Source organism: Pelmatolapia mariae, linkage group LG2 (assembly GCF_036321145.2).
Source record: "Pelmatolapia mariae isolate MD_Pm_ZW linkage group LG2, Pm_UMD_F_2, whole genome shotgun sequence".
Taxonomy (NCBI): domain Eukaryota; kingdom Metazoa; phylum Chordata; class Actinopteri; order Cichliformes; family Cichlidae; genus Pelmatolapia; species Pelmatolapia mariae.
In genome coordinates this window covers 35,928,585-35,942,987 of record NC_086228.1, presented here as the reverse complement: position 1 = coordinate 35,942,987, position 14,403 = coordinate 35,928,585, and the positions used below count along the sequence as shown (strand labels likewise).

At 41.3% G+C, this 14,403-nt stretch overlaps 1 protein-coding gene across 6 annotated transcripts in view; it reads left to right on the top strand.

Moving 5' to 3' along the window:
- Positions 1-14,403, top strand: part of LOC134646166 (misshapen-like kinase 1) — a 57,749-nt gene that overhangs the window by 9,145 nt on the left and 34,201 nt on the right. For all 6 annotated transcript variants that reach the window (XM_063499923.1, XM_063499953.1, XM_063499942.1 and 3 more), the window contains exons 3-10: positions 3,708-3,764; positions 6,315-6,440; positions 6,575-6,685; positions 7,819-7,909; positions 8,096-8,226; positions 10,115-10,169; positions 10,305-10,383; positions 11,545-11,717. In XM_063499923.1, the coding sequence (XP_063355993.1) occupies positions 3,708-3,764; positions 6,315-6,440; positions 6,575-6,685; positions 7,819-7,909; positions 8,096-8,226; positions 10,115-10,169; positions 10,305-10,383; positions 11,545-11,717 (823 nt within the window). The remainder of the gene's footprint in view (positions 1-3,707; positions 3,765-6,314; positions 6,441-6,574; positions 6,686-7,818; positions 7,910-8,095; positions 8,227-10,114; positions 10,170-10,304; positions 10,384-11,544; positions 11,718-14,403) is intronic.

Sequence of the window (14,403 nt, the reverse complement as noted above, 5' to 3'; positions counted from 1 at the left end):
CTGTAAACTCTAGGAGTGGACTCAATGCAGTGCCACCGAAGTTGCACCATTTTTACTGACCAATTCTGGTTCACCCGCTTCATTCAAAGATGCGCTTTCGTCCGTGTCATCCTCCATTGCCGCCATACTTTTTCTGCCATGTGCGTATGAGCGTATGAAAACAAAGGCACTGCGCATGCGCATTTTGCCCACATTCTATCGCGATATTTCATTTTCCTATCGTTGCCGAACTTTATACCGGTATTACCGTGAACGGTATAATATGGCCCAGCCCTAATTACTCCCATCCTAACTTCAACCATGACCCAAAGTCTTCAAAACTGAAGGTGAAGTGAAAAATGTCCTCATTAGGGCTGTGCCATATGAGGAAATGTATCGGATGATGAAATTAAAACATCTGTCGTTTCACTGTTGTTTGTTTTGTGGTGTCGCAAAATAAACAGTTTGCAGCAATATTTTTTTTCATCGTTTGGATGGTCAGAGCGAGGATGCAGGCACAGAGAATCCCAGCATGGCCAGTGAAGATGAGGCAGAACCAGGTAGCTCCAAACAGAAGGACCAGTCCAAACAAATCGAGGACCAGCATGGACATGGTTTGGTTCTGAAAAGTCTGACACTGGCCAGTTACACCTTCTGTCTAAAAATATATAGTTTCATGCATCGGTCAAAACACTCGACTCCAGGTACACGACGCCCAGCTGAAAACACTCCACACAAGTCAAGTTGCCCGAAATTCACAGAATTTACAGAAAATGTAAAATTTTGTGATGTATGTTGTTATCGGGATGAGAAATCTCTTATATGGATATGAGATTTTTTTCGTCACACCTTCCTTCATGCTCAGCCTATAAAACAATTAGAAAAGTGGCTGCTGAAGTTTCAGAGCAAGGAAGCTGAGGGCCGATTTCCCAGGCACCTGAAGCTAACCACGGGAGACGCCCCCTGCTGGCCGTGTGAAAGAATGCAGGTTAAAGGCACTTCAGCAACGGCTTCACTTTTATGTGAACTGGAAGCTACATCCATCTTTTATACTGACTAAGGTTACAACCGTATAGGCTTTAAGTGGCACAGTTTCCACACTCAGTTTCTTCAGGAGAATTAATCTTTCACATATCCACGAATGTAACCAACATATTAATCTTGAAGGGGACAGAGAGCGGGCGGCGAGACTGACACTGAAACAAGAGCAGGACAGAAAGAGACTCGCAGAGAGATGCAGTAAGAGTGTTTCTCTCGTTTGTCCCCGTGCTGTCTATGTTATAAATGTCTCGCTTGTATCTGATTAGCATATGCATGAATATATTATAGTAACCTTTTCACTGAAACGATATTTGTGGTGATCCCTTATTCTGTCACAGCGTGTGTGTGTGGTTGTCTGATGAAGGACAAGAGACACCAAAGACTGGATTTATTTGATCCCTATCACTTTACAGCATTGTAGTGTGTGCGTGCGTGCGTGCGTGCGTGCGCGGACAAGTTTATGTGTGTGATTCATGGACTTCAGGATGCAAAATAAGAGCAACATTTTTCTCCAATTAATTCTGATGGAGAGACCAGACCCCTGTTAGTGTGTGTATGCGCGTCAGTGCGGCATATTTTTAATGAGTAACTACATCAGCTGAGTGGAGAACATTTCACACTGGTTTGCTGTGGTGGCAGCAAGCAGACACCATCAAGTCTGATGGGACAGGAAGGCCATTTCCTTATTTATTATAGCCAGGCTAGTGGATGACTCCGTGCCACAATTCTTTGCAGTTATGGAGACACTGTCCTCTACGTCAGGACACAATCAAGGCCAGGATGAAGAGACAGCTTCACATCACAGCTCATACTCAGTGAAATGTGTGTGAAGAATGCCAGCTGAAAAGGGGTTTGGACTGGCTGAGGAACACTTCAACCAACTGTGAACCACGTCTGCATGCCACTGGTCAAGATGTTTAGTTTCACTGTAGTGACCAAAACACTGACATGCTTTATATCAAAGAACACATGGCGTAATAAATACAACTTTTCAAGGATTCAGGCTCCAGCTGTAGCTCACTCTCTGAGCAGTGTTCACTTTTGAGGGAAGATTATTTTATTTTTAATATCTTTTGATTTGTTTGTTCTTTTTAAGAGTTTGAAGTGCCATCAGTATCAGACCAGAGCTACATGACAGATGTTTACTTTGATGTTTTGTTGAATGATGTTTACATGAATAACTTGAGCTCATTGGATAATATTCTACTGCAGTATATTTCTAACTAACCAGGCAGCTCCTCTTCTTTCTCTTGACAACACTTTCTTTAAAGATGTCACATCTTCATGGATCTATTTCTAAAATAAATTGTCTGTGCTGAGTATCCCTGAAGCCTACAGCAGGTTTTGCCAGCACATTGTTAGTTGCTTCTCACCATCTTTCTGTTCTTGAACAGTACAGTCTATTTGCTGTGATAATAAATATTCTCCAAACTTCCCATTTGTTATTTCCCATAATCAGCCAAGAAATCCCGCCTCTTCCCATGATTGAATTCTGTTTTCTTGAGACATAATCAAAAAACATGTTGATGCAAAAGGATGGATGCTGGTTTTGTTAGCCAGTAAAAGTAAACTCGGTGCTCGTTGTAAAAAAAACACTCTTTCACATAAAAACTGCACATTTGTAAATAATCTTTAGTTCAGTTTAACTTGGTGACTTTCCATTCATACCACTGCAGTTGAATGACTTGTCTTCTATTCATAACGAGGAACAGGCTAACTATAACAGGACACGGAGCTACAAAATTTATCAATATGCCCCCCACCATTCAGCTGGATTATGACAGACGCGTTTATGCCATCAAGCTTGTTGCAAACTCCTGAAAACTCCTCAGATGTGGAAATGGTCGATTTAGACACACATGTTTCGACACTCTGCTGTCCTCCAAGTCCAAGCTGTATAGCTAAGGGACCAGTTGTTCATATCATCAATATTTCTTTGGAAATGGCCGCGAGCGTTTCTAAGAATTGGCTGCTGAGGGGGGAAAAAAGATGAATAGGCAGATATTTGTTACTTTTAAACTCGCCCCTTATTTCAGTGTCTGTGTTTGTCTGACTTTGTCTCTCTATATGAATCCTGACTGCTGACTGATTGAATAAAGGCGAGTTTGTCATGTCTGGTGGTCTGTTTCAGACACATACACTATACACTCCCACAGAACTGTCATACATCACAGCTTAAAGGCTTATAGAGTAGCTACTCTAGTATCTTGTCAGCTTTCTGAGTCATGACATGGTTTTCAATTTTCCCTTTTTCACCTGACTGCACTTTACAGCTCTGGTCCTCCATCCTGACTTAGTCTCTCGCGCTCGCTCTCTCTCTCTCGTGTCATGTCCTGTTCTTTCTCTCTGTGTCTCTCAAGAGAAAATGAAATTAGGTGGACTTGCCCGAGTCCATGAATATTGAGAATTATATCACAGTCCAAGTATTCACTCAGCAGAGTTACAGGGAGAGCGGGAACACTTTGTGAGCGTTCGTCTGTTTACAGACTCCAGCGTGGGACAGTTGTTGTAGTCTTGAGAACAAATCGTCAAACATTTAGAGGCTAATCTTTTATATTACGATCCAGTTGCTGCCTGTCTTTCCAAGATGCACAGCTGCACTTGCGATGTAAGAAATTTGAACTGGTGCAGAATATTTAACAGAATCTCTACAGTGATCGTATCTCATTCTGTGTGTTTTCCAACAGGGCCGTCATGTCAAGACAGGTCAGCTGGCAGCTATCAAAGTCATGGAGGTCACAGAGGTAAGGGTTCATTACCTCACTACTCTCAGAGTATACCTGTGTCATCATCTGTCGTGTTTGAGGCAACGCTGTCTCCTGCTCAAAAATAATCCTTATTTATCTCTATTTTATTTTGACATCCTTTTTATGCTCCACCTGTTCTTTACCTGGAATGTCAACTTCTCAAATGCATCCTTTCATGTTCAAACAGCCTGAGCAACATCATAAACACCAAACACTATTTGTGCCATCGCATGAACTACCTGACGTCAGTTTGATGGAGAAATGAGGGTAACTCTGCTAATGAGCCATTGAGAGCAGGCTGAAGCCTGACTGTTAGCTTGTACAAACATACTTACAGGAGTCTGCAGATGGATGGCAGACTGCGTTACACAGTATATAACTGACAGAACATCATAAGATGCGTAACGACCAAAGTGGAACGTTAGTGTAATTAAATTCAACACCACCGTGGATGATCATCCTGTTAACATAAATCATACATGACAGCCTTTAATATATGACTCCTGTTTGAGGGTTTTGCATCGAGATGACCTGTTTTTCTTCAGCTCCTGGATTAAATTTACACATACTGTAGTGCAAGAGTTGCTTGCAACTTATTACACGTACAGTTGTTTTCTCGGTACTAGGAATCGCTGAATATACAGCTGATAAAATAAGCATTGAACACGTCACCAATATATTTCCAGATTATCACCAGATGTTAGCAACAACCCATCCAATCCATGTGTTCGATATTTACTTTAACCGCTATGGTTGTACCCTCTAAAGAAAAACAATCCCTTGTACTATTATAGCATGATGTCCGGTAGACGTGTAATATGCAGGATTGAAAGAAAAGACGAGACAGTTTGTGGTGGTGTATTTCTCTCCAGAGACCCTGCTCTCGGCCTACATCCTAGTCCTGAGTCCCCATAGCAGTGTGTGTTGTGTGAACGTATGGCTCTGTAAAAACCTCCACACACTGACATCATAAACCATAAAAACAACCACCGGCTTCTAGATTCCTCACTTTGGAGTTTGCTCTTTAACTTCGTGGCCATCTTGATCTTAAGGTGTCAGCCGTGTAGGTTAGCCAGCTGCATTTCTAAACTGTGTGGGTATAACACACAGAGTTACCTACTTGGGGAGGCAAAGTACCAGACTAATGATCAGAATTTCACTAACCACAACTGTGAAAATGCTTCAAAGGGCACCAATATAACAAATACAGTCAAGAGGTGAAGCCTAGCGAGCAGCTAGAGCTTTTTTTGTAAACAGCTTATGTTTGCTGTTAGAATGAGTGAGTTATTATTCCTATGTTAGCATTTAGCTAGGTACAGCTCCACAGACAGGCTTGCATGGCTTTGGATTTATATTGGTGTGAAGTAAAATAAAATGTTAAAAGATCACTAAATCCAACACGCTCCGTCTTCTGTCTTGATAAGATTTGCTTTATGTGATAGGAGAGGGAATATCTTTGGGTTTTGGTTTCTTGTTCAGTAATGCAGCCAAACTGGAGAGTTTAGCACAGACTTTGTCATTTTTCTCCATTTCTTACATTTTATGTAGCAGATAATTACGTGATTAATGGAGAGAATAATCAGACAACTAGATGACATGTTAAGAACTCGTTAGAGCATCCCCCAGAAAAAGAAGTCAAATACAAATTATAGAGTGCCTGAATAAATTATATTACAGATTGTTCTGACATCTAAATGTCGTAGTTTCTTTGTGTGGATGTGACAGCAGGAAATGCTTGGCTATTATCTGCCTTCTCTCAGACACACACACGCACAGATATATATATATATATATATACACGCACACATAACCTCGTCGTAGGCAGAAGCCTTTGTGTTTCGGACGGAAGTGAAAGTTCAAACTGTGCCTTGTCATTTTTCTCCCGTCCTGTGAAGATTTAAGGGAGGGCAGCGACTGTGAGATTCTGTTGTTTCCACTTTCCTGATTAACAACCACATCCAGCTTCTCCAGCTCTCCTCTTTTCTTCTGCTCTCGTTTCCAGATCCAGAGTAGATTTAGGGGTCCAGTGAATTGGAGAAGTCACAAGTCATTTCCAGGATTTATACTAGGAAAACAAAAAGTGCCGCACGCACTTTCCTCTGCTTTCTTTTTGTCCTCTGTCACGTAAAGTCGATCAACCCCGGTGGTTTTGTTGTGGGATGGGAGTAGTTGAGTTAAGGTCCAGTAGCTGGGTGAGAGATCATCTGAGGGTTATGAAACAGAATGATTCAAGAGGCTATTTACCTGGGTGTGTTAGTTTGTGCAGATATTTTACATTTGGAGCGACACTTTAAAACTTTAAATAAACAGGTCACGTGTCTAAGGCAGAAGGGCCACTTTTGTAAAAGCCTCGAAATCTTTTTGAACCCAACACAGAAGCATCACAGCGCCGTAACACCTGCTCTTCAGACAAACACCAGGCAGCGCCATTTTCAATCACCTGTGAACGGTCACATGACCATGACTAATAATGAAATTCCAGTTAACACATGACAGTAATATTTTTGTCACTTGTTTGATTCCTTATGTTTTTGTTCTTGTGTTTAGGAGGAAGAAGAGGAGATAAAGCTGGAGATCAACATGTTAAAAAGTTATTCCCACCATAGAAACATTGCTACTTATTACGGTGCCTTTATTAAGAAAGGCCCTGCTGGACAGGACCACCAACTCTGGGTTTGTAAACTCGTCACATTTGTTTGTTCTTCAGCACAAACTGTGGATTATCTTAGTTTTTATTAAACAACTGCTGTTCTTTTGGGTTACCTGTGTCAAACACCACATGTTTCTACTATTTATTTCCCATATAGTTAGTGATGGAGTACTGTGGAGCTGGCTCTGTGACAGACTTGGTGAAGAAAACCAAAGGAAATTGTTTGAAAGAAGACTGGATTGCTTACATCTGCCGGGAGGTGCTCCGGGTAAGATCAAACACACAGCGTAAAAGGTTTTTTTTACCTTTATAAGTGACCATTTTAAATAAGTATAGAAGATGTGAGCTTTCTGGGTAATGCAACGATGCTGTTTATGTGTCAAACCCTCCATCGTCAGCTAACTCTGTGTGATCTAATAACACAGACAAACAAACACTCACCAGGGACCTCTCTCTGCCTGCGGTGCTGTTTTAGTGTTGGTTTAAAAAAACAGGTAGTAACTTGTTTGTGGATGTAAAGCGTGGTTCAGTGTCTGGTGTTGTAAAGAAACACGATGGCTGCTTTTAGTGATTCTTTGCCAAAACATCAAAGAGCAGCCAAACTGACACTGATACTTCCTCATGTTCAGGGATTTATTCTCTCTTATGTTTCCCACTGTGACTCGAGGGGATTTCTTCTTTTAGTTATATACTTAAAAGGCCAGTTTAAAGCACATCTCTGTAAAATGTTATGGTTATCATTATGAGAGATCACGAGGTCCTGAGAAAGGCTCCGGGATGTTTGCTTCGCTTTCTGTGCTGGTGTTTGTGGCTCGACTCAGAGACGTACACAGTAACATATCAGCTTATATCAGCCCCCGGTGTCCTTGATGTTGCCGTTATCTGCAACAAAAATGGAACTGAGCTGATTTTTTTTAAATTTTTTGTTTTTGTAGTTGTAAAAAAGCTTAAAAGACAAAGGGCTCTGGACTGTCGCCAGTGTTTTCTCCACTGCTGTCAGCCATGCTGTCTCCCCATTGTTTTAACATCACAACACACGCACGCACAAATACACACAGACACCATGGTGAAGTCATTGTCTGAAATAAGACTTACTTCCTCTGTTTATTTAACCCACTTTGAAGAAGCGAGAATGCAAATACACACACACACACACACACACACACGCATTAAAACTGTGCTTGAGTTACTCAGCCACTCAGTAACTGCCTAAAGTAAGGATGTCTACTGATGGACTTGAAGCTAAAAGCTAAATCCTGCTCTCCATTCAGTAATCCTTCAGAGCAGACACGTGGTCTAAATGCTCTCCGAGGGCAGCGTTTGCCCCTTCGTATTTATAGCGATGGTCATCTGACCGTGTGTGCACGGGAGTGTTTATATGTATTCATATTTGTCTTCCAGGGCCTTTCCCATCTTCACTCCCACCATGTGATTCACCGAGACATTAAGGGACAAAATGTTTTGCTCACAGAGAACGCCGAAGTCAAACTGGGTATGACACACTGACACATGCGCTGTGGTTCCTCAAGCATGCGTAAGCCCTGCGAGAACAACGGAACAATATTCATATTCAAACACATAAATCACACGACCACAAACACACTTCTGAAAGTAGCAAAGGTTGTGGCTGTTTTTCACACATGAAACCTTTTTTTTTTTTTTTTCTTTTTTTTTGCAGTTGACTTTGGCGTGTCAGCCCAGCTCGATAAGACGATCGGTCGGAGGAACACCTTCATCGGTACTCCCTATTGGATGGCCCCGGAGGTCATCGCCTGTGATGAGAACCCTGAGGCTACATATGACTACAGGGTACCTAATTTCAAAGAAACAGCCTTGTTTGTTTGTTTTTTTAAAGTGAGAATTAAGGCAGTTCCCAGCTGCTTAAGGTGGTTTATTTGTTATCTGTAGTCTAACATGGTGCAGACTATGCTGTGGACAAAGTGGAAGTGGTTATATTTTAATGTTGCAGTATTCAACCAGACTTAGATGGAAATGACCGATAAAGATGAACTACTTTACACTTTTACACTTCTACAGTTCACAGTTTCAGTCATCTCACAGCTCATGAAATCCAGATGCAGGGAAAGCAGCACTCGTGTAACTGTGGTTGTTTTATACTGTAATGCTGAGGCATTATGCTGAGTGTGGGTCACCAACCACAAGTCATATCTGTTGTGCCACACGCATGTTAGACACACAACCAAGATTCAAACATCTGCTCTTATTATTGCTTTTGCTTTGAGCTCACTGTAGTTTCACTTGGTTTCCAGAACTCATTGCAGTGTTTCACTTTAGTTTTTATTAGTTTCAGTCTTAGTTACTTTAATGCTTTTGGATTTATCCATTTATGATTGAGGAAGTTCAAAATAGGTAATACAAAATAAACACAAAGCTTCCTGTTATGTAGACACTGCAGCCATGAAAACCCTCCTGAGTTGACAAATTTGACCAACGTGACGAAGAGCAAGTCTGCAGACGTTTCCTGTGTGTTGTCTGTTTTAGTTATTTTTGAAAGTGCGCAATATTATTTTTTCTTCTTGTTTAGAAGTCTCAGAAGCCTTTAAAATTCTTATGTCAGTTACCTAAAACTAGTTTTAGATGTGAGTTTATGTTTCATTAACTCTATTTTACGTGAGGGTGTCAGTAAAGCACTTTAAGCTGTTTGTTGCTGTGTTAGGCAAAACTCACTTGGAGGTCACAGGTTTGCTTTAGTCCTGTTAGCTAAAACAACGTTGTGTTGACAGCCAGGATCAGGTTGTTGGGACAAAAAGTCCGGTTGTCATCCTCAGTTTGACTGGCTGCTGAGGAACACGTGGTTCTGGATGAAGTGCGTTTCATAATCTGATTTTATGTTATTGCTACAGTTTCTTTATCTTCAGGTGCCGTCGCGCTGCCTTCCTCATGTTTTCCAGCTGACACTGTTGAACCCTGTTAGTCTGCCATGGCTGTGTTTGGTCTTTGGTCCTGACAGCCTGACACTTTATTGTTCTGAAACACCGAAAAAATCATTCTTAGTCAGACTTTATCTTGCGTTTTCATCTGTAATGTCTGTCACTAACCAACACGTGTTGATTCACAATATAGAGCCAGTTCAACACATATCACCACATGCAAGAAGTTCATTGTCTGTAAGATGGCTTGCAAATCACGTCGACCATGATTTAATTCCATCGACGCCAACTTCTGTGACGTAAAGTCGTGTAGTGCTCGCTTCTCCTGCCTGTCAGATGTGGGCTGAGAAACAGCCCAGATCTCAAAGCAGCACTCAGAAACAAGTCTGCATAAACATTCAACCGACAGCTTCCATAAATATAAGAAATTCACCAGAGTGACAACATCTTTCAAACACAGTCCAAAATCTTTTTGCTGTGTTCTTTTTTTATGACATAAACCTCATCCAAAATCTTCACAATAAAGTTTGAGTTTACTGAGTGACTGATTAATTTTATCGTATTTCACAGAAACGTCCTGAGACTGTTTTTGAAGAAATCTTATATTGATCAGATTTCACACCCATGATTGAAAGAAATCTGCAGATCTGTTTGTGAAATTTTGGCGTGAACTCTGGAAACTGTTTCTGAGATTCCCAGACCTCTATGCACTACACCGCTTTTACTAATTACATACAGTCGTTTTAAAATGGTATCCAGAGTTATTAGCTACACTTTAACCTTTTACCCGCCTGTCTTGTTTTTAGAGTGACCTCTGGTCTTTAGGCATCACGGCCCTAGAGATGGCAGAAGGAGCCCCCCGTAAGTTAAAAACACATCTACACACAGTGTTTTACACTACATCGTATGTATTTCCCTTCTCATTTGTTCATTTATTTTTCTTTCTCTTTTTTCCACACCTGTGACTCTACTGCTCTCTCCCTGTACCCTCCATAGCTCTGTGTGACATGCATCCAATGAGAGCGCTGTTTCTGATTCCTCGAAACCCTCCACCAAAACTTAAGTCAAAGAAATGGTAAGCCCTAAACACACACACACACACACATGCAGCAGGATGCAAACAGCAGTGTTTGGGATTTCTCTTCTAAAAACAGGGCCTCTCAGGGGTCTTTGTTGTGGGTTTCATGCATCTGATAAAAGATCTTCCAGCACTCTCGTCTTGAGAAGAAAAGGTTCAAACTAATGGGCATGTCTAGATATATCAAGATAAATAAAGTTGTTTTTTTGTTTTTGTTTTTTAAAGAAGTCCAGTCGTCCAGATTAAAAACCCACTAGTGGGTGTGTGTTCTTGATTTAATCCTATTTAGGGTTTGATTATCAGCCTCTTTCCTTTCTTCCTCCATCTTTTCCGTGGATAATTGATAGGCACTTGTTGAACTCATGGTGGAACTCTCATGCTGTCTTTCATTCAGTATTAATGTCATCTGAAAAATGCTTTCTATTGGTGCTTTTAATAGCGTCAATGATTTGGGGGGAACTGCTTTCCCATTTCGCTCCAGGCCCCCTTGAGGCAGAAAAATAAAGCAGCCCCACATTTTCCTTCCCAGTTTTCTATGACTTTACACACGGCGCATGTCACTGGTTGTAGAGTGCTTCTGCAGGTAGATATCATCATAAAAGTTGGGCTCGTTATTTTGGATTTGCTTTTCCTCGGTAGAGTAGTGCTGGGAGAGGTGATTCTAGCTTTTATACTGTGGGTGAGTGGAAATACTTATTTAAGAATTATGTTGAGTGTTATGCAGTTCAGTGAATTAGATATTTATTTAATGCTGTTTATATTGGTTCACGTTGTCTTCTCTTCTGATTTGTTGAGTTTTATGGTTGGAACTACAATTTGTTGCTGTTTTTAACCCTATAATGCCATTTTTATTATATTTGCTTATTATATATTTTTTTTCTTTTTTTTTTGTCTAAAATTAACATTGTTGCTAATAAAAAGTTGCCAAAAGCGCCCAATGTATCAAATGTCAAACAAAAAATCTATCATCAACAACATGATATAGCAAAAAAAAAAGTGGATTTTGAAAAAATTAGTCTTTAAATTAGTGATTCGGTTTAGAGAATTTAGTGTATTCACAGAAATGTGGAGGAAGTTAAGTGATACTTTGTTACGTTAGTGTGTTTGTTGTTAAACCTGCTTGTAATGCTTTCACATTTGTCTGTATTTTGTCTGCAGGTCGAAGCGTTTCTTGTCGTTCGTTGATAGTTGCCTGATCAAGAACCATCTACATCGACCCACCACAGATGTCCTACTGAGACACGCCTTCATCAAAGACCTGGCTAACGAGAGACAAGTTCGCATCATGCTTAAAGATCATCTGGACCGAACCAGGAAGAAGCGAGAGAAAGGTCAGGGCAAATAAACGCAGTAAATTTAAACCATAAACAGGCTATTGGCTGTTTTCCTGCTGTCTGTATACAGGGCGGTTTACAGTGACAGAAGCTAGGGGTATTTTTCTGCTTATAGGCTGCTTCACATTTTCCAAAGTCATCCAGCGAGCCAGATCAGAGTCTTTGCTGGACCACTTGTGGCCCCTGTGCCTTGGGTTTGACACCGCTTCTCTACGGGGTTCACAGTTTAATTCCACGTAAAACAAAGGCTGTCATATCTGCACTACACTGTTAGAATCTGAAAATCCTTTCAGTTGTGTCTAAGTGTCAGGGGTTTTTCAAAGTAAAATGTCAGATTGAATTTATCACCATGTTTTAAAAATTGACTGTATCTTCTGGCTTTGAGCCCAGTCGTGGTGGATAATGCCGCACACTTGAGCTGAGAGTGGACCAGCTGCTCTCACGGCAGCAGCAGCTGTTTCGCTCAGGCTGCGCAGACAAACACAGCATTTTGCCTCATTTCTTGCCTGCTGTTTATGGAAATGTTTCATTTGGTTGCCATTTGGTACTTTTGCATATATTCTGCTTTGTTGTATCTTCATTCATTTTGTCAAAGCTTATGAAAACATATTCTGATGCTAACAGCGCCGGCGAGGCAGACGAGGAGAGCGCAGCAGCGGGAGAATGTTAGGTCAGGCCGAAGGGAAGTCTCGGGCTGACCTTTGCTTTCCTTTTTCTGCTGCATTCTTTTATAACAATGTCTCGCTCACAAAGATGGACGAATGAAGTGAGGACGAAGGGAACAAAAGGCATAGAAACAGACAAAAGAACAACAAATTAGGAATGTGTAACACGAGGAAGCAAGCTGTGAGACGTATAATGTGAATGTAATTTATCCTCCTCTTACTCTGGATGAGCTGCATGTGCTGAATCACTGATGCCAAAATGTGCAGTCAGACAGTGAGAAAAACAGTCAGGACGGAGATATTTATGACTCGTCTCTTCGCTTTGTTCTCATGTCAGTATTCAGACAGTGTAAGTAATCCTCATAATGTCTATTAGCTTTATTTTTCTTCATTTGGAAAAGTGAGAGAGAGAGAGAGAGACGCTGAGGGGAAGTAAGGAGGAAACGAATCACCATCTGGTTCTAATCTTCTGTTGGCTTATAACAACACTCTAATGACTGGTAGGCTTTCTGCTGTATGCGCTCTGTGTGTATGCAGTGTGTATAAGGCCATATTTGTGATTTAGTGTGTGTTTCTGTTCCCCTGTGCCCCTCCACAGTAATGAAATTTTGGTAGTATTACTGTGAAGAAAAAAAAACTTTGCAAGTTCTGCAAGAAAAAAAAGAAAATCAGTACGTCCGGATGTGATGCAAAAACGGATGTGTCATTCATCATACCCAAGAGTGTAGTTTGGACAAAGATGTCTGTGTTTTGGAAGATGAGTCACTCCAAAAAGAAATGATTAAAGTTCCACTTTTCAGTCAGGAAAAACTAGGCCATCCCCTCCAGTCCTTCCCGTGTCTTTCAGCTCCTTTGGCTCACAAAGTCATAAATGAGCCCTTCAAGCATGACATCACCACCATATAAAATATGCTTTTACCCTGTTGGTTAACGAAAGTCAGTTTTGTCAGTCTTCCTCCTTCTTTTCTGCTTCGAGCAAATCCACCTGTGTTGCGTTACCTTTTTGGCTTCTTAATGGCAACATATGGTGTGTCAAGTTGATGTTCAACTTACCCCAAGCTCCTATCACACCATATGGTGGCCAAATGTTGTTATAGGAAGCTGACTGGACCCATCTTCATGTACCCCCTTGGAAGAGTGATTTATTTTAGTGCAGTGGACACAGTGTTCGTGAAGGCGGTCCTGGTTAAAAATAAATTACACTGGGATAGTCGCATTTTTAAACATTTCCTACCTGTGCTAACACATGCTTGCATGCATTGTGTTGCCGTGTCTCCCTTGATAAAAGGTGTATGTGGAAACGAGCGACACCTTTTAGGTGGGGGAGCACTGCTGTCCTGAAATCTACTACAGCATAAAACTCTGCTCCTTTAGGCTTCCACAAAAGAAGGCTCTTTCATTTTTTGCTGAATAACTTTGCCCACACTAGACTTTTGTGTGGCTTTGATAATGACAAAATTGCTACTGGCAGCAGACGATGAAGGGGGAAGAGGGTAGGGCATGGAGGAAATTTTAATGAAATAGCGGCTTGCTCACAAAGCCAGAAACACAGATGAGAATTCCCACCGCGGTGCTGACACATCAGAAGCGTTCACCCAAGACGCCACCCGTGAGCGCATCGCATTTCTAACGCGTCACTTTACAGTAGAGCGTGCAGTGCAGCGTGTGGATGGTGCGAAGATGGACTCGTCAGAGAGTCTTCACTTTCTCTGCATCTGGGGCCAGATGCATGAAGGCCTGGTGACGGACGTCATACAGTGGCTGTTTGTGCATCAAGTTATTTGAAATGTCAGTGAAAGGAAAGACAAAGAAGAAGCAAAAGTGAAAGTAATGCACTCGCTCGACGTAGAGAAAAGAAACTGTTTTATTTTGGAGTTTCAGTTCTGGAATCATAAAAAGAAGAATAATCTGTAGAAAAAGAGAACGAGAGCATCGGTGCTGCAAGGCAAAAAGGAGAAATGGTGTACCACTCGCAGCACAAACGGGCAGATTATTACTACAGCAATTTATTTAAACAC